Here is an 18,564-nt window from a genome sequence, read left to right as displayed (position 1 = left end):
TTGATCACGGTCTCAATTCGCTGCGGTCTTATGTAGCGGGTACTTGTGTCGTCTGCTTGAGCTGGGCGGGTCGGGGGTAGCGTGTACAAGGGACATTTTTGGGGGCTGTGAGTTGGAGACAGGATTCAAGATTTGGGATGTTTGAGGATGGAGGGCATGTCATAGAAGAGCGCATAAAACAAGAGCAGACAAATAGTAGAAGAACTCGAGGACCGCATCTTCAACTACTGATACTTCTTTGAGCAGGTCTTCTTGATAATCATAGTTCAATACAATGTCTCCCACAAGACCAAGCCTACCAAGGCTCATCACCGACTTCTCCCACGACTCACCAGACCAACTCATAGAAGCCATAGCCTCAACACTCTCCATATCCCTCGAAGACATTCTCCTCTTTGATTCATTCACCGAACTAGGCGGCGATGAAGAAGCAGCTGAACTCGTCCGTCAAACATGTCAAAGCAGAGGTTTCGACATCAAAAGCGACGACATAATGGCGTGTCAAACACTAGCCGAGCTCCAGACAAGATGCACCCCGAAATCCAACGTCAGGTCAAACTCGGTAGAGTCTTATTCCTCGTCCTCGTCCAGCGCAAGTGCTAGGGGGGTTGTTAGCGGTAGGGCTGCAGGGGGGAGTTCAGCGGTGGACCCTAATTTGGAGAGCTTACTGCAGTCATTTCCCAGCGTCAGCAGTGTGTGCATGGTCTCCCCCAGAGCAGGCCCGTTCGACGGCCAACTCGTGGCTCTTATTAAGATCGGCTCTTGTCTGCCTGTTGATTTCGTCAGGGACGAGATTTCTTCACTTCGCATGGCCGTGCAGCAGCCCCGGATATGGATTCCTACTGACTTTGACTTTGACGACGATAAACGTGGCGCGCAAACATGGGTGCAGAACATGGACGAGATTACCTACAAGGAGGTCATGAGGCTTCAGATTCCTTTGCGACGACGGGTGGTGAGCAGGGACGTGGGCTGCGTGGGGACTGAGGATCTGGAGACGTTTCCGATGAGTGCCATGCAGCGGATTTATCTTGCTGCTGCTGGAGATGAGAGTGGGAGTGGGAGGTGGACGAAGGGCTTATTGGTTAGGGTGAAAGGCGGTGCGGAACCAGCTGATGTGGACGCTGCGATTGAAGCCATCGTCGCTAGGCATGACATGCTCAGAGCACGATTCGTCAAGGGCGATGAGTTGATGCAGTGTGTTGCTCCCAAAGGCACGAATTCTTACACTCTTTCGCATCACGTCGATGTTGGGGATGATGAGATACTCATGCTCATCAACGAAACCGAAGAAGCGATTGATCCCTTCGATGGACCGGTTTTTGCGGCGATGTATGTCCATAACCAGGACAAGCAGATGCTGTATCTCGCCGCGCACCAACTCATCCTCGATTCTCTGTCTTGGAGGATTATTCTCAGCGATTTGGAAGAGTTGCTTCAAAAAGGCACGCTTTTATCCGAGGGCAGTGTGTCGTTTCAGCTGTGGATTGAATACCAAGGTCGTGAGATGGAGCAGCGATTGTTTGAGCCGACACTTCCGTTTGATGTCTTCTCTGCGGATCTAGAGTATTGGGACTTGGATCAGGAAGAGAATACCTACGGAAACTCAGACCGGGTGTCGTTTCAACTCACTGCGGAACAGGCGTATTCTCTGGAGCAATCGTCAGCGCAAGTCTTGAGAACCGATTCGGCAGATGTCATACTCGCTGCTTTACTGCTCTCATTCTGTCAGGTTTTTCCTGATAGAGTGCTACCGACGTTGTGGAAGCAGGAGAATGGACGGGATGCTTCTAAGGGAGATTTCAACATTTTGGAAACAGTTGGATGGTTCGCTTCGTTATGTCCTATGGGCGTGTCTGTTAATCCAGATACGGATCTGATCGGCGCCATTACTTTGATCAAGGATACGAGGAGGAGTATTCCAAGATCAGGTGTTCCGTTCTTCAACTCTGAGTTTTCATCTTCGCAGGGCGCAGCGATGAATATCCCACTCGAAATCATCTTCAGCACAATTGACACTGCGAAACAACTTCAACGAAAAAACGGGCTATTAGAACCTATCGCCTTACCTGGTCAATCTCATTTCAGATCTACCACCGGCCCCGACGTTGGAAGAATCGCTTTGTTTGAAGTCTCAGCAATGATGGATAACGCTGGAGGTCAGATCGATGTGGTGTACAATAAAACATGCAGATTCCAGGATAAGATCCAAACATGGATTCAAGTCTTTGAGTATCAACTTCTCGAAGCCATCACAAAGCTCGAATCCCACGAACCACAACTCACACTCTCCGATATCCCCCTGATCCAATCATCTTATCAAGCTCTTGAGCGCCTCACGTCAGATCGAAGAATCAACATAAAAGACATTGAGACCATACAACCAATCACACCAGCCCAGCAAGAACTCCTCATCGCACAATCTCAAAACAGCGAATCCTTCCACGTTCACGTGTCTTATGAACTCACAGGCTTGAGCCACATCATCGATGTTACAAGGTTATGTGCAGCGTGGGAGGTTATCGTTGCAAACACACCTGCGTTACGGAGTATTTTCATCGATGCTGTTTCGAGGGAGGGGTTGTTTGATCAAGTTGTGCTCAAGAAGATATCCCCGAATTTTTTGTTCATTGAGACGAGAGATCCGAGAGAAGCGATTGGCACGCTGCCCGGGTTGAATATGGGGTTTTGTGAGCCGAGACATAGACTCTCGGTGTGTTATAACCCTGAGGGGATGGTTGTGAGGCTTGATGCTAGCCAGGCACTCTGCGATGTAAGTTCCCATTCACATACTGTCAAGTAAGATGTTAACCGTGATAGTTACCGAGTCTTCATCTCTTGATAACGGAACTAAGCCGTGTATACTCCGGTCAAGATCCGCAGGACAATTCATCCCTGCATAACACATATCTCCACCAAATAGCCTCCATCGACACAGCGTACAGTCTTGAAGTTTGGAAAACGAGTCTTTCATATGCAAGACCCTGTATTTTCCCACCGCTCTCAACAAATACAAAGGATACATTCCACACTGTCCCCTTTGATCTCGACATCCCAACCATGCAGATGCGCATGTTCTGCCAACAGAACCAAGTCCACGCTCAAGCTGTATTCCAACTTGCATGGGCTCTCGTCCTCCGTGCCTTTGTAGGCATGGACGCTGTGACTTTTGGGTATCAATTCTCCGCAAGGGATGAACAACTCCTCTGTGGGATTGAAGAAATGGTCGGGAGTTTCGCGACGACTTTACCGTGTTATGTTGAGATGCCGCCTCCTGCTTCTCTGGAACAGTGTCTTGCTGTCGTGAGTGAAGGATATGCTAACGCGAGAAAGCATGATAATCTCACTATGTCTGAAGTCCAGCATGCGTTGGGGCTCAAGGAAAAGAGGTTATTTAACACGTGTCTCTACTTCCATGAGGAGAATAATCTCGTCGCGGGTGATGAGTTGATTACTGCGCTTTTGACATCTGGCCGCAAGACGGATTGTGATGTGTCCCTTACGCTTATGTTTATCAACGATCGGTTACACGTCAACTTTACATCGCGACATCTTTCAACTTCTCATATTCAGAGTGTAATGAATAGCTTTCACTCAGCCTTGACGCAAATCCTCACTACACCGCAAAAGCTCATCGTGGAGACGGATCTTCTTACAGATAGGGACTACGCCCAGCTCGTGGTTCAAGACTGGACCACGCAATCTCAGAAAATCTCATCGTGTCTTCATGATATTATTCTTCAGCATAGTCTTCTTCGTCCGGATGCGGAAGCTGTGTGTTCTTGGGATGGAGATATAACATATGCGCAACTCTCGACGCTCGTGTCACGACTGAAGACATACCTCGTCAATCTCGGCGTCGGGCCTGGAACTATAGTCCCCGTTGTTCTTGAAAAGAACCATTGGGCGCCTGTTATAATCCTCGCTGTTCTTTCAGCTGGTGCTAGTTTCGCTTCGTTGGATTCGCAGGATGCGAGTACGGTCAAGTCGACTATTGATTACCTCAATCCTCATATCGTTCTAGCGACTGAGACGGCTTGGAAGGATTTGAGTTCGTTGGCGATCAACCTTGTCATTGTTAACGATACATTCTTTGCAATGCTTACCCCGTATCTTTCAACTATGGGACAAGAAGCTAGTCCCGACCACGCAGCGTGTGTATTTGTCACGCCCAAGAAATCGCGGAGTATTTTCTTCACGCATTCGTCGTTGCTCTCTGCGTTCTTCGCCCAAGGCCCAGCGCTCAAACTCAACAGCGAAAGCCGCGTTCTCCAACTCTCAGCCTTCAACGTCGACATTTCGCTGGTGGAAATTCTCGGAACGTTAGTTCACGGCGGTTGTGTCTGCATTCCCTCACCTGAGGAACGAAGTAACGACATTGCTAGTGCTATGGCTCGAATGGACGTTACATGGTCTTACATGACAAGTCTTATCGCCAGGAGCATCCATCCAGATTCAGTACCAAGTCTACGAACATTGTGCTTTCGAACGAGAAAACTTGATCCTGATACATATATGCCGTGGCTGGAAGATCATGATATTCTTCTTGCGTATGGCGCACCGGATATTTGTCCGCTTGGTATTTCGGTCACAGAAGTTGAGAAGGATAACAGTTTGGATGTTATTACACCACCGGTTACAGGTCGTTTCTGGGTTCTTAATCCTGATAATCACAAGAAGCTCATGCCTGTCGGTGCGATCGGTGAATTGGCCATCGACAGTCCTCTCGTCACGCCTCATCGCTTTGCACTAGACAGACCTCTCGTTGCACCAGATCTGGACGATAACCGACAGAGACCTCGATACTTGAAAACAGGTCATCGTGTACGCTATCTCGACGATGGAAACGTCCAGTTCATTTCTAGCGTTCGCGACGAGGTCAGAGTCGGCGGTTTAATGGTCGACGTTGCACAAGTCGAACAACTCATGCGCCGCTGTCTAGGACAAGGAATCGATGTAGTCGTTGACTCCGTCACCATGCGCGACACAGGTCCTTTGCTCGCTGCGTTTCTTCAACTCGGTCACGCGATGCAACCGAATGAGAATCTTCACAATCTCACTCCTGAGACTAGAGAGCGGACGTATATTGCAAAGAAGATGTTTGAAGCATCCCTCGAGAACCCAACTTCCAACACACCCCGTCTTCCACGACATTCTATCCCTGCAGTGTTTATTCCTGTCAGAGCATTTCCAATGTCAACGTCTCTGAAGGTGAACCGCCGAAAACTTCAGCGCAACGTCGCTAATCTCTCGACTCACGATGTTCTTCTCATGTCGCATGTTCCTAACCCCGGCGAAATCCAACGTGTAACTCTCTCACAGAAACCTCTTCCCCTCACAGGCCCTGAAGAAGCAATGAGAGAAATGTGGGCAAATACCCTCGGTATCTCAGTCTCAGCTGTGAAAGGCTCAAGTACCTTCTCATCAGTGGGCGGGAATGAATACCTCGCTGCTCATCTCGTCATCACAGCTCGCAAAAGTGGTGTTTACATCTTACTCCCCGATCTCTTGAGTGAACGTACACTTACCGAGATATGTCGCTCCGCTGAATCCTCCAACAAAAAACCCTCCGCTCGAAAACAAGTCGCCAGAAAGATTGACTCGAAATTCGTTAAGGAAGTCATCGCGCCACAACTTGGAGTTTCTTCACCTGATGTTCTCGACTTCGCTGAAGCATCCCCCCAACAAATCCGCGCTCTTGAACTAGGAATGTTTCCAAACAGAGCTGATATAGTCTGTCTCGCCCTTCGTTTCAACGGTCCCATCGATACAGCGCGTCTCGAAACAGCTTGTAAAGGCCTGAGCGACATGCACGCTATTCTCAACGTAGCGTTCATTACTCACTTACACACCGTGTATCAAGTCCACTGCGCTTCTTTCAAGCCCCCGTTCTCAACTATTTCCTGCAGTACAGGTTCTCTTGAGGAAGTCACGCAGAGTCTCATCAAGGAACATCAATCCCTACCTTTTGATCCAACAACGCCTGTTACGAACTTTACATTCTTAAATGCAGAGCAACAAGGCTCTTTGGTTGTTCGACTGAGTACTTCTCAGATCGACTATGTAGCAGCTCATTTACTCGTTCACGAACTTATTTCTCTCTACGAAGGAGACGATACTACTGATGTGCCGAGATCTTCATATCTTGACTACACGCGCGCTTCACGAGTTACTCGTACTCAAGGCTTAGAATACTGGAATGTTCAACTTGAGAACGCAAAGATGACAAAAATCATCGCTCACACACGCCCCGTCGCTCCAGCATCTCTATCTGAGATCCGAACGGTAAAGCATACAACATCTCTAGGCCATCTCTCCTCCTACGGCATGACTCCCGACGCAGCGCTAAAGGCATCATGGGCCATCGTCCTCTCTACACTCTCAACCTCCCACGACGTTCTCTTCGGCGAAGTAATCCACACTTCAACGCCTGATATCGTCGGTCCCATGACAAACATTCTTCCTGTACGGGTTCAGTTCCCTTCTAGTCACAGCACACCCCTCGATCTCATGAACTGCATCCAACTCCAGCGCCAATCTCACTCTCGGTTTGAGACATTTGGGTTTCAAGAACTTGTCAACAAGTGCACGAATTGGCGTGCTTGCACACGCTTTAGCACCGTTGTACAGCATCACATTCCTGGGCCGCAGGATGGATCGTCGACGATGAATATTGACGGTGCGACGTTTACATACAAGATGGTGGAAGCGTGGACGAGGGATTTTCCAGATCTTTTTGTAAGATCGAGCGTAGAGGCGAATGATCGTATTGCTCTGGAGATCAAGTACTCTGAGGAGCGAGTTACCGCTGCCTTTGTGCAGAATTGCCTGAGTCTGCTTGTTGCGGCTTGGGAGACTATCACGCATCCCGAAACAATTCATCAGCCGATGATTCACTCGTCAGATGAGATTTCGAGATCACAGAGGCAGATCCCTTTACCCGCAAAGCAATCCCCTCAAGGACCACCAGTTGAATCACTCGATGCCTCTCAACGCAAGGATCTTCAAATCTCTATCGTCAAGGCCTGGGATAAAGTCATAAAACCCTCTTCCACAAGCATCCCCAAGGATAAAATCCCCACGACGCCATTCTACACCATCTCAGGCTGCATTCTCCCCGCACACACTCTCACAGCTGAACTCAACAACGTCCTCCCCGTTAGCATCACCCTAGAAGATGTTCTAGCCCATCCAAGCATGCACTCCCAACTCGAGCTCGTAACACGTCTTCTCCCTCCCAAATCAGACTCTGGATCTCTCCTCCGCCCAAAGTCAAAATCTGGTCCTGAGCGCTCAACGACAACAGCACTTCGCAACGGCCTACGAAATCTCAAGAACAGAAATAGCATGCTAAGTCTCAAAAGCAGCTGGATTAAGAATAAGCGCCCTTCAACAGCGCATTCAGACGATGAGCCTGTTCCCGTCATCCCAGAGACAGTATCTGAAGCACCCGTTCAAGTCCTCTCGCCCATCCCGATGATTGTGATTCCGGAGATTGGGTCTTCAGATACACCCGTTAGTCCAAGCGGGCCAATGTATGAACTCGATGGCGGTCCTATTCTCGGCGATAGACGAAGTAGCGGAGGATCATCGTGGCGAACAGCTGAAGAGGGAAGTCTGATGAGTCCCGTTAGCCCAGTGAGTCCCGGACGGAGGGTGTCGACATGGGGAAGTATGTTTGAACTGCCCATGAGAGGGCGATCACCATTTGGAAACAAGTCACCGAGATGATATACACGTTGTGATTTCTTATGTTTTGTTGAGCCTGATGGATAATGATGATGATGTCTTATTTCTTAGTTTTGGTTAATATGTAGATAATAATGAAGGATACCCATTGAACCAACTCCAGCTCGCTTGTAAACCCCCATGACCATACTTGTAAATGAGCCCAAACTGATTTTGAACGAACTGATTCAACTAACACCATGCTAATCCCCGGCTTCACTATATCACATGCCAAACACCAAAACTTTGCAAACAAATTGTCCTTCGACTACAACCTGTTGGTTTTTTTATACAATATCTGTCCCAACAGACAATCTCTATGTCAATGCAACCGGGGTATATAAATCTTCCAGGTAATTCAAAAATGTCCCAATACAAATAAACGCACGCTCAAAATCCCATATACATTGCGCCAAATCATCTCATCGTGATTGCCCTTGTTGAGGCGGCTAGTGGAATTCACCCTCTCGAGGGCCGAAGTAATCCGTGCCCTCGAGGGGTTGAAGAGGACAGGCGTCGTCCTCGCATCCCACGTAGCCAACTGTGTTGCCCCACCAGTTGAACTCGGTGCCTTCGAGCTGGAGGGAGAAGAAGATGATGATGGCTGCGATGGCGATACCGCAGGACCAGGCTGCAGAGAGCACGAAGTTGTACTGCAACTGTTAGTATTGGTTCGAGAGTTTCTGATGAGAGAGGAACTTACTTTAGACCACAAGCCGAGGTAGCGCGACTTGAGATAAATCCAGGAAAAGTATGCAATGGGGACCGAAGGCCAGACATACGACATGTTGTAGGGTGCCCAAACAATACCTCCATACATGATAGCAACAGGGTGAATCTGTCTTGTCCAGGTCCAGTTGGGGAACCTCTTGTTGATAGCCCAAACAGCCAGAACAACCACAACACCCAGAGGGAAACCGATCAAGACCTCAGTGTAGAGACCGTTCTTTCCAAAGATCTTGCTAGGTCCAACGGTACCCCAGAGAACTGAAGCGGTAAAGAAAGTGTTGACACTGGGGCAAGTCATCTTCCATCGAGCATCCTCAGTGCAGACTCCCTCGATCTGGGTCATCTGGAAGTTGAGAACACCAACGCAGACAAAGGTGCTGATGAAAGTAGCAATGATCTGAGCAAAGAAGGTGTGTCGAGGGGGAATCTTAACGTAGTGAGCGAGCTTGAGATCGTTGGAGAACATGACAGCGTGGGCGCAAGTGACGTAGCCGAAAGACTTGAAGTAGTTCATGGCCAGGGCATTGCCTTCAACGAAAGAACCTCCAATGAACTCGGCAAGGACTGTCAGGGTGACCTCGATACCAGTCATGGCCTTGATGATGCCGACGGGAATGACGAACACAAGGCAAAGCGCAAGACCGTAGAAGATGACACCAGGTGAAGTGTGCGTGTCCCAGCCAGCAATACCAGAAATACCAAATGCAATAGCGCAAACAAGGCAAACCATGTACCACCACTCGGGAACTTCACGGTAAGCCTTCATGAGACGAGTGTGAACATCGAGATCGTGAACTTCCTCAGTGCGCTTTGACTTCCTCCTCATGCTGTTGAAAAGACCCTTGAAGCCAGTAACGATTTCGCGTCGATGGAACAGAAGAGCATAGGTAAGGGTCGAAGTATAGATACCGAAGAAGAAAATGTAGATGACGACATTTCCAGCACCCAGGAAGGGAGGAGAATAGTCGGCGTATTTCTTGGCATCGAAGAGTCCTCGGTCGTTGATGGCTCGAGTGACGTTGTACAGCTCGCCCCATCGGTCGTAGACACGGTTGGTGTTGATGGGAAGATATCCAGTGTTGTAGATATTGGAGTACCAGAGGCCGAGAACCACCCACATGGAGATGAAAGCGCCAATAAATCGGTTGAAAGTACTGAAGAAAGGAACCATGAGCGGGTCAGCAGAATCCCAGAGGAGAACGTTCCAATCCCAGGTTGGGAATGGGTTGATGCCAAGACCATTGTTGAAACCGGTGATGGTGTTGAGGTCGCGGTTGTAGGGATCAATCCAAGACATCCAGCTGAAGTTGGAGAGCGAGGTCCAGATGTAGTTGGGGAACCAAAACCAGACAAACATAGCGCCGAACATGACATAAAAGAACTTGATACGAGAAACGCGCCAGATCTTGCCAAAGGGACCCTGCACCGGGGAGTTGTTGTCGGTATGGAAAGCTGAGTTGAGCGCAATAGTAACCAGAGACGCAGGCCAAACGCAGTACGAGGGATAAACGAGGAAGCGACGGCAGACACCAGCCATTCCATAGCCGATAAAGTTGGTGCTCATCGCGATCAAGATCTGGTAGGCGAAGTGGGAGGCATATGGCTGGTTGAAGTACTGGGGCAGATACTGGACCCAGATGATCAAGTTGGTGTAGGGAGTGTTATACGCAACGTTGGCCATGATGGTGATAAGCATATGCTCCTTCTTGGAGAAGGGACCTGGGTTGAGGGAATGGCGCACACCGAAGAGGGTAATGCCATAGTCGGGAAGCCACCTTTCGAAACCTTTGCCAATTGGATATGAGAGCAGCTGAGCGACATTGGCCATGATGCGAATGGCAGGTTGGCGAATATCGAAAAGCTGGTTGGTGAAAGCAAGAAGCATTGAAAAGACGAGACCAATTGTCCAACTTCGAATGGTTGATGAAGGGATGGAAGTATCATCCTTGTTCTCGACGACGGCACGAACTTCGGCGTAAGGGCTGTTATTTGTGATCAGAGCAGCCTCGAGTTTCATCTCCTGCACTAGGCTCTCGTGCTTCTCGGGATGTGTAAAGAGTTCATCGTTCTCGAGGAAGGCCTTGATCTTCTGGATAACTACGAGTGGGAAGTTGGGGTCCTTCTCGTGGATGCGATAGACGCGAGCCATTATGTGGCGCACATCTTCTAGTGTGTACTTTGAGGCCAGTTCGCGAGCCTCGAGTAGGTCATCTTCGGTTACGTGAAGGTCCTGCTCGGTTGTTTGGAAGTCGGGCATGTCATCCTGATCGTAGGAGAAAGACTGTTGAGGTCCTATATGTCAGTCTAATTGATCCACAGTAGGTGCATGTCCAAATGAAGCAAGTAGCCCAAAGCAAGGCAAGGCAATGTAACTAGACTCACCTCGTCAAACTCGGATGATGAATCGCTGGCGACATTGTGCAGGTGCTGGTGCTGGTGCTGAGCCGGAGGCAATGGGTCAAGAGGGATCTCTTGAGCCACTCCAGTGGAAACCCTCTTTTCGTTGTCGGCCATGGCCGAAGGCCTCCTTTAGGCAAATGGATCTTGAATTCCACCAATCTCAATAGCCGTACCAAAGTCCCTCGACCTGGGGTCGCTCTTTGTGCGTCTTTAGTCGATTGCGCGAAACGGAAGAATTGGCTGAGGCGATGATGATGGTCAAGCGAAAAAACGTCGATGCGTTAATTCAAATCGTGTCAAGGAACTCGAAGTGGTCGTGATGGTGCTATTGAGGCGATGATTGTAGCGGTTGGCAAGAAACGAAAGAGTGACGAGATGGCGCGACGGAACAAGGCTCGCGGAAGAACGAGAACGGGGGTAGCCGGTATTGAATACGTTTTACCACGCACGGGTTGAAGTGAGTGGTAAAAAAAAGCAGGTATTCTAGCGTAGGCACGTTGCGTGGGTGGTCGGATCGAGAGTCGAGTCGAGTCTAGACGAGTGGAACAAGGTACGCGTGGCGCTGGCCGTCGGTAGATGACTCTCTCTCTCTCAGCTGGCAGGTATCGCGAAAAAAGGAAGACCAGGGGAAATGAAAGACGCAGCAGAGTAGAGTATGGAAGCGAAGCCGAGGAGGAGAGAGGCCTGTGAAGGGTACGAAAGAGGTGACGAAGAAGAGAGGACGGGAGGAGAAGATCGGAGTCCGGCAAAGAGCCAAGTCAAGCGTGCGTGCGTGCGTGAGGGAGAGTGAGCGAAATGGAAATGACGGGATGGACGAGATTCGCAAAGCAATTGGACTAGTCTAGGGCGCTGAAGTGAAGGAGAGTTACAGTGAGAAGACACGGGGAGCGTTAGGGGATTGAGTGAGTGGTCTGTGGCGGGACCTGGACAGAACAGACGCAAGACAGGGCAGGTCAGGATTTTCGGTGGGGAACTGGGAGAGGCTACGTGAGATGTGATTGGACTGGAGAGACACGAGCCGGGGGGCTTGGGCTTGCAAAGAACCCCCCAAAAAAAGGCTAGGGCTCGGAACTAGGGAGCCGTAGTCCAAAAGCAAGCAACCCAACGGCAAAGACGGCAGAAGATACTTGCCAGGTATCACTGAGAGATATATGGATGCAGTACAGTACCTCTCCATCAAGCAGCAGGTAATGTCTCTGGTCTCTGTATCTGCTCACTATAATTCTGTCTTGGTTCTACTGACTGTCCACTGTGCATCTACTTTCCACTGTGTTCTGTTCCTTGATCTTGAAAGACAAGACAGTCGAGACAGACTTGGCAATGGCTGCGAATGAGGCGGGAGGAATCAGTCACTACCCCTTGGCTCCTGGTTGGTCCCCTTCTCCATGTCTTGGCGCTATCGTCAAAGTGGAACAAGCCACCACCACCAACTGCAAACTACACGGCCACTCCGTTGATGATGACTGAAGAGGATCAATCTGAGATAATCTATAATCTCAGATATCATCAATTGAATCTCTGAATATCTGTCTTGATCAACTTATATCCCCTGGTCGTGTCTGCTGTTGTTGTGTCGTGGTTACAGATGTCGGGTACGTACCTCCTCGGAACTGACGGCACGGCTACCGGCCTGTTTCGTCTCGGCGCTGTCCTGTCCTCTCCAGCTCTCACAGCGATTGATTGTCGCTCGTTCGCTCGCTGTCCTCTAACGCCGATTACCCGGCATCAAGCCACCCCAAGCGAAATCTACAGTCTCCTTTCCACTTGTAACATCAACGAAACATGCCCCTTGCTCCTCATTGGTCTCTTTGCACTGATCATCAACAACTTCAAAAAGAACACGGGTCTCGGCACGACTCTTCAATTGTTTGTTTGCTCACAATTGTCGTGATTGTGATTCTTGTGGGGTAGGACTCAATGTGAGGTACGAGCTGCATCGTATGTGCGCCCATGGGATGGTACGACAACGGCACACCAAGGCATGGCAAGACCATGCCGACTGACATGACAGTATTCTTGGCGATAAGTCATCCAAGACCTGGTTGTAGATCTTTTAGTCTGTCGGCTGATCAGCATTGAGCTGACTCATGTGGTATAGGGTGGGTAGCTTTGTCCGACTTCACATCACAACCACTCGTACGCTTGCTTCACTTGACACCATCAATTACACAAATGGTCAGAAGACTAATAATAAGCTTGTGTCAAATGTGTTGATATGTAGTGCCAGAGAACTCTTGTTTAAATAGAGTGTTCTGTATACGCTTAGTTAAGTACTTACCTAGTAACCGCTTAGGTAGTAGAATGTGTTTCCATCTACACCACTCATGATTCGGCATGTCGTAGCATATAGTTAACAGTTCCACATGCGATAATGGAGAGCATTTCTTGAATCAGATAACTAATGCGATTTGATCTGGGACTCTACAACTAAAGCCAGAGTTATCCATGTGTCCTCAGATAGTTCAGTTACGGTATCTGTCAGTGACGTGAGTAAATTACCCGGTGGAGGTTCTGCACATGTATCAGAAGCCACTCCACACGTCAAAAGTGGCCGTTGCATTCCGTCTTAGAGGGAAACTAAAATCCTAGTAGTTCAGAATGTCTGGGTTATAATAGTTTATGTACATACTGTTTGACACTCATCTCCGATTTATAATGTGAGGTGACAACAAAGCAACGAGATTAATTATTAGTCTATCCATCTATTCCTCTATGCCCAGTCCTGCTTATATCCAACAAGATAACAAAACCCCTTAGAACTCCTTCAAAATATGCATCACTTCATTCCTTAGAGCGAGTTTAAAATACCATCGACATTGGCAAAGGACAGTAGCTTGTTCGTCTCATACCACACCTTGTCCGCAAAAGCTTTACCCTCTTTCGTGTACAAGAACTTAGTATAACTACCAATCGTTAGTGACTGACGGCATCTAAATAGTATCGCCGAACTTACTGGTGAATCCTCCAATCCTGGAGGTATGACCCATGAGTCTCCTTGCCCATGACAACACCAGCTTGCACAAATGTACTAGCTCCGTTCTTGATGTTCCGAGCAGCAATCCAGTTGACGAAAGCAAAGATGTACTGAATGATGATGTTTCCCTGACCTCGTGTCAAGCTAGTTCCGCCGACTAGACCTGGATCAACGAGGTTGACAATCACATCCTCGGCTTTGACGCGCTCAGCTAGCTTGACGATCCAGAAGTGCGCGAGGGCCTTGGTTCTAGAATATGTAGGAAGGGGATTCACACCGCCGGTGAAAAAAGCTTCCTTGTCAAAAAACTCCATGACGTTCTCGTCTTTGGCGTTAGGGAAATCAGCCATAAGAGATGTGCCGGAGTTGACGATGGTGAGGTGTCCAGGTTGACCTGCTGGAGCTTTTTGCTTGAGTGTAGGAAGAAGCAGCGTGGCGAGAAGAACGGTAGAGAGATAGTTGACCTGGAAAGAAACCTCATGGCCCTCAGGACTAAGCTCGAACTTTGTCATTTGTATACCAGCGTTGAGAATGACGAGATCAATACGATCAAGCGTCTCGCACTTTTTCGCAAAGTCTTGAACGCTCTTGTATAAGTTCATGTCGACCTGCCAGACGAGGATCTCGGCTTTGGGATGCTTGGCGCGGAGGGTTGATGCGGCGGTTTCACCCTTGGAGATACTTCGGACGGCGATGATGAGACGCTTGAGGTTCATGGCGAGGAACTGCTCTGCGGCGCCATAGCCAATGCCTGTGTTTGCGCCGGTGATGATGATGGTGCTGTCGGAGAGGGAGATGTCCTTGGGGATGGGGACGGGCTTGGTGGTTTGGGAGCGGAAGAAGCGATAGTTATCTGGGGCGAGTTCAAGAGACCTGGGAGCCATTGTGTGGATATTGATTGCGGGTTACAGTAAGAGTAGTAATGGTTGATTGGTATTGTAGTCTTGTTATTATAAAGCTGATGATTGTGTTTGTGATGTTCTGAACATGCTATAAAGATGTGGACGTCCATCTCTTTTATGTCTTTTACAACTAGATTAAACCTTATGGAGATGAAGCACATATTCGCGAATAAACCAAAAAGGGAAACAGTTGTCAACTCTATGAGGTCTTGAGTAGTATCGCAAACCACCGTTGACGACAATGACAGAGGCAGATTGGAAACCGCTTTAGGAAAGCAATAGATTTCACGCCAAGAGTTTCTCTCTGGAAGGATCGAAAGAAGCATTGCATTTGCGGGCCTCTTTGACATTGTCTACGTCCTATTCGACGTTCAGGCAGGCTCTCAATGCCCGAGGCTGTTGGCTTGAGTACGATGGAGGAAGCGGGGCAGATGCATCTCGGATGAACATTAGGGCGAGAGATAGACAAAACTCAGGCAGCAGTGAGATGGTAGAATTCGAGACGAAGATGACTCTATTATTCTGTCAGCCTCTGTCACCAACGATCGGCTTTAAGCTCAATCGCCAACCCGACACTAAGCCCTGTGCTCTAACCGGAATAGGAAAACAATCGATGTCTTGGCAAGATGATGCTGACAGGTCCTCTCAGGAGCTCGATTGCTTTCCGTAAAGAGTTAACAATCTCATCTGGTTCAACTCATCCCAACTCAAACCTTTACTCATCACTCTAAACTTCGTTCAACAGCCTGTAGCGTTATACCAGTCATCAATTTGAAAGAGGATACCTTTGTCTTATATCCGAGTCATCATGCTAGAGCCCTTCTTACAGCCAGTCTCCGTCCCAGAACCACTCCCAGTGCGGGCCAAGCCACGAGCTCGAAAGCCTCGTCAACAGGGTCGTGAGTTATCCCCGGATCACAAATGACGGGCATCACTCAGTGATACTGACCAAGTGTAGCTAAAACTTTCGAGTTTGTTTCCTCAGGCCCAGTTGGCAAACCAGCACCTGAATCTCGCAAGTTCATCCGCAGCCATGTAATGCGCGGCAAGAATACGAAAAAGTCACCTCCAAGACATCCCATATTGGACGTTGAAGTCGATGCTACTAGTGACGATGTGGAGGAGCTAGATCGCCCTGCACCCCTGGCGATCACTCGCTGTACAGATGCCATGTGGACTGTTGGCCATACACATGCTCGCCAAGACAGAGCTTGGGTTGAGTCGCCTTCTCTTATGGCGCAACTAGTCAAGCCCCCGCCTGATCTCGATCTGTTCACTTTTGCTACACCTCTTGATAAAAATTCAAGGTATTATATTTATAGATGTAAGGTTCCAGCCCTATGATCCGTGATGAAGCTTATGTTGTAGTTCTTACTACCATCAAGGAGACTATGTACCCTGCAGAATGGTGTTTCGACCCCGACGGTGAGAAGGCATGCTGGTTCCGCTGGCTACTCGAAGATCCGGCTTACCTTCACTGCATCTGTTTTATGGTCAGCGCGTTTCAAGACCTTATTAACATGAAGTCATTACTGGGACGTGGGAAATACGAGACTGGATGGGGCGGAGAGTTCTCAGCATCAACACGAAATCGGCTTCGGCATACCATCAAACTTTTACAAGAAAGGCTGAAAGACCCTGCCAAACAAGTCGAGGATGCAACTACAGCGACCATCATATCGCTGGCCATGATGGCTGATGCTATGGAGGACGCCCAGGCTTTTGAGGCTCACTCAAATGGCCTTCGGCGGATTGTCAAGATGAGAGGTGGTTTACAAGGGTACACACATAACCGACAACTACAGATCAAACTCTGTCGGTGAGTTCTGCCTCCCGATCTGGTATTAAAATCCCACTAATATCATGCAGTGTCGACCTCGGATGGTCCATCAGAAACGGCTGCAAACCCGAGATCTATGACGGCAAGCCAGCATGGGAACCTCTCCTCGAAGCCTTTGGAACCGTAGCCTGCTCCTTCAAGATTCAAGAACCATCCATAGACTTCATGAACGTCTACTACACCTGGGACTGGAGATTACAAAACACCTTCAAAGATCTTCGAGACTTTTCCGTACTAGCGAACAGACACTCCCCGAGTGCCAAGAAGCTCAAACCTGAAGCGTTCCAGGAGATCATGCTGTCAATACAGTATCGACTTTTACAGCTTGACTTTTCGCAAGATCCAGCGCCGATACAAGAAGCGCTGCGTATTGGACTGCTTGCTTACGAGTCGACTATCTTCTTGCAAATACAGGGCACGAAGCTAAAGTCTGATTCGTTTAGTCGACAGTTGCGCGATGCCATTCAGGCTACGCCTGTGCAAGGAGAGGCGACGGCCAATATCAAGCTTTGGCTTCTTGTGGTAGGGTCTATCATTGTCTTTGACAGCAGTGAAGATTGGCTTGTGCAGTCGATAAATAGTTTGGTTGGACGGCAGAGATGGGAGGAGGTGCGGGAGCGTGTGAAGGAGGTTATGTGGATTGATGTCATCCATGATGGCCCTGGTCGGAAGGCCTTTGAAGAGGCGCAATCATATATATGAAGTGGGAGCGAAGCGTGACAAAGGCTGTTTGTGCAAAAGTTCGTGTCTAGTTCGGCCTTGGGAAACTATGGAGAGCAGAAGCTATGGCGAGCTTTGAAGACACACTCTCTGTGAAGCAAATGATGGGCCGAGCTGTCACTTCAAAGGCCCAGGTCATTCTCAGCCAAGAGCTGCATAAAGACATGACCAATGAAAGGCCAGTTTTCTACCTCATCTTGGGAAAAGAATAGAATGACAACATCGTCAAAGAGCCTAATGAAGGTTATTGAACCACGCCGTTCAAACAAACCAGATGTACGCAAAAGCAATATCTAACGACTCAGCCTGCCAATTCCGGTATATTCATTGAATAAACCTAAATTACTCTTGGTCGAAATGCTGAATCTTCAGTCCTTCTGCGCCAGTATTCTTTGTTCTCCGGGTAGAAGCATGGAGCTATGGACAACTTTCACGTTCACTACTGTAGGTTCCTACATTTACGTAGCTGTCCGCAATGACTTGTCATAACCATGCTATCTTATGCCTCAATTACCTGTCTCATTCTTTGTATCTTGCTGTTGAGTCTAGATGTTTATTTAATGCTATGCTTTCGTCTGGCGGTGAATGTCTGCGAACAAAGAAACAGTTCTAGAAGTTTAGATAGGAGTGGCTAGCAAGCGATATATCACATTGACGGATTATATCATTGAAGCTATTTCGAGAGGTATAAATACCAGTCTGTGACCATCACTCAGTTTCTCAAACGCAACCTCTTCTCCTCAACACTCAATCAAGTCAAGAGCAAACCAACACTTACAGACATCTCACACAACTACCTCGTTTCATCATACAAAACAACTCAGTTTCTCATACCACCAACTCAACCAAGTGACCATATCCTCGTCACCATGTCCGGCCACTCCCCCACCCATTCCTCTTCACCTTACGAGACTGCCCCTACCTCCCCTCCGGGGACCCTCTACAACGCAGAAAATGGCATGCGCTTCATCGCCCACGGTATGAGGAACACTACCACGGGTGAGATCGTCATCTTCGACTCGCGCAACGTCCAGCAGTGGGAGCTGGACGTGGCCACCAACCAACTCTGGGCCAGCCTCCACGCGGCCACCAGTGAGCTATTTGGTCAGATCACTCAGATTCATGAGGACATGAATGGTATCCTTCGTCTGCGAAAGGAGGACTTGAAGAGAGCTCGGCGGCGCAACCAAACCTTGTTGTTCTGTGTTTTGGGTGTTTTGGGTTTTTTAAACGGGATTTTTTTGGTTTGGGTTTTGAAGCACCGTGGCTAG

General features: G+C 48.8%; 5 protein-coding genes across 5 annotated transcripts; 3 read left to right on the top strand and 2 right to left on the bottom strand.

Moving 5' to 3' along the window:
• Nucleotides 1-274: 274 nt before the first annotated feature.
• Nucleotides 275-7,731, top strand: FTJAE_5795 (non-ribosomal peptide synthetase; the record flags this gene model as incomplete). The annotated part of the gene is made up of 2 exons (XM_037352340.1): nucleotides 275-2,773; nucleotides 2,821-7,731. The coding sequence occupies 2 exons, from the start codon at nucleotides 275-277 to the stop codon at nucleotides 7,729-7,731; spliced, it is 7,410 nt and encodes a 2,469-aa protein (XP_037207288.1).
• Nucleotides 7,732-8,177: 446 nt separating this feature from the next.
• Nucleotides 8,178-10,971, bottom strand: FTJAE_5794 (sexual differentiation process isp4; the record flags this gene model as incomplete). The annotated part of the gene is made up of 3 exons (XM_037352339.1): nucleotides 8,178-8,381; nucleotides 8,432-10,738; nucleotides 10,840-10,971. 3 exons carry the CDS (start codon nucleotides 10,969-10,971, stop codon nucleotides 8,178-8,180), a joined length of 2,643 nt encoding a protein of 880 aa, XP_037207287.1.
• A 2,674-nt stretch (nucleotides 10,972-13,645) lies between these two features.
• FTJAE_5793 (retinol dehydrogenase 11) lies at nucleotides 13,646-14,715 on the bottom strand (the record flags this gene model as incomplete). The annotated part of the gene is made up of 2 exons (XM_037352338.1): nucleotides 13,646-13,760; nucleotides 13,811-14,715. The coding sequence occupies 2 exons, from the start codon at nucleotides 14,713-14,715 to the stop codon at nucleotides 13,646-13,648; spliced, it is 1,020 nt and encodes a 339-aa protein (XP_037207286.1).
• Nucleotides 14,716-15,541: 826 nt separating this feature from the next.
• Nucleotides 15,542-17,275, top strand: FTJAE_5792 (uncharacterized protein; the record flags this gene model as incomplete). Its single annotated transcript, XM_037352337.1, has 4 exons — nucleotides 15,542-15,632; nucleotides 15,692-16,057; nucleotides 16,102-16,552; nucleotides 16,603-17,275. The coding sequence occupies 4 exons, from the start codon at nucleotides 15,542-15,544 to the stop codon at nucleotides 17,273-17,275; spliced, it is 1,581 nt and encodes a 526-aa protein (XP_037207285.1).
• An 887-nt stretch (nucleotides 17,276-18,162) lies between these two features.
• On the top strand, nucleotides 18,163-18,564 carry FTJAE_5791 (uncharacterized protein; the record flags this gene model as incomplete). The annotated part of the gene is made up of 1 exon (XM_037352336.1): nucleotides 18,163-18,564. The coding sequence occupies one exon, from the start codon at nucleotides 18,163-18,165 to the stop codon at nucleotides 18,562-18,564; it is 402 nt and encodes a 133-aa protein (XP_037207284.1).

Source organism: Fusarium tjaetaba (genome assembly GCF_013396195.1).
Source record: "Fusarium tjaetaba strain NRRL 66243 chromosome Unknown NRRL66243_c0000109, whole genome shotgun sequence".
Lineage (NCBI taxonomy): Eukaryota > Fungi > Ascomycota > Sordariomycetes > Hypocreales > Nectriaceae > Fusarium > Fusarium tjaetaba.
Note: the sequence above shows the minus strand (reverse complement) of the source record. Positions and strands in the feature narration are given on the sequence as shown.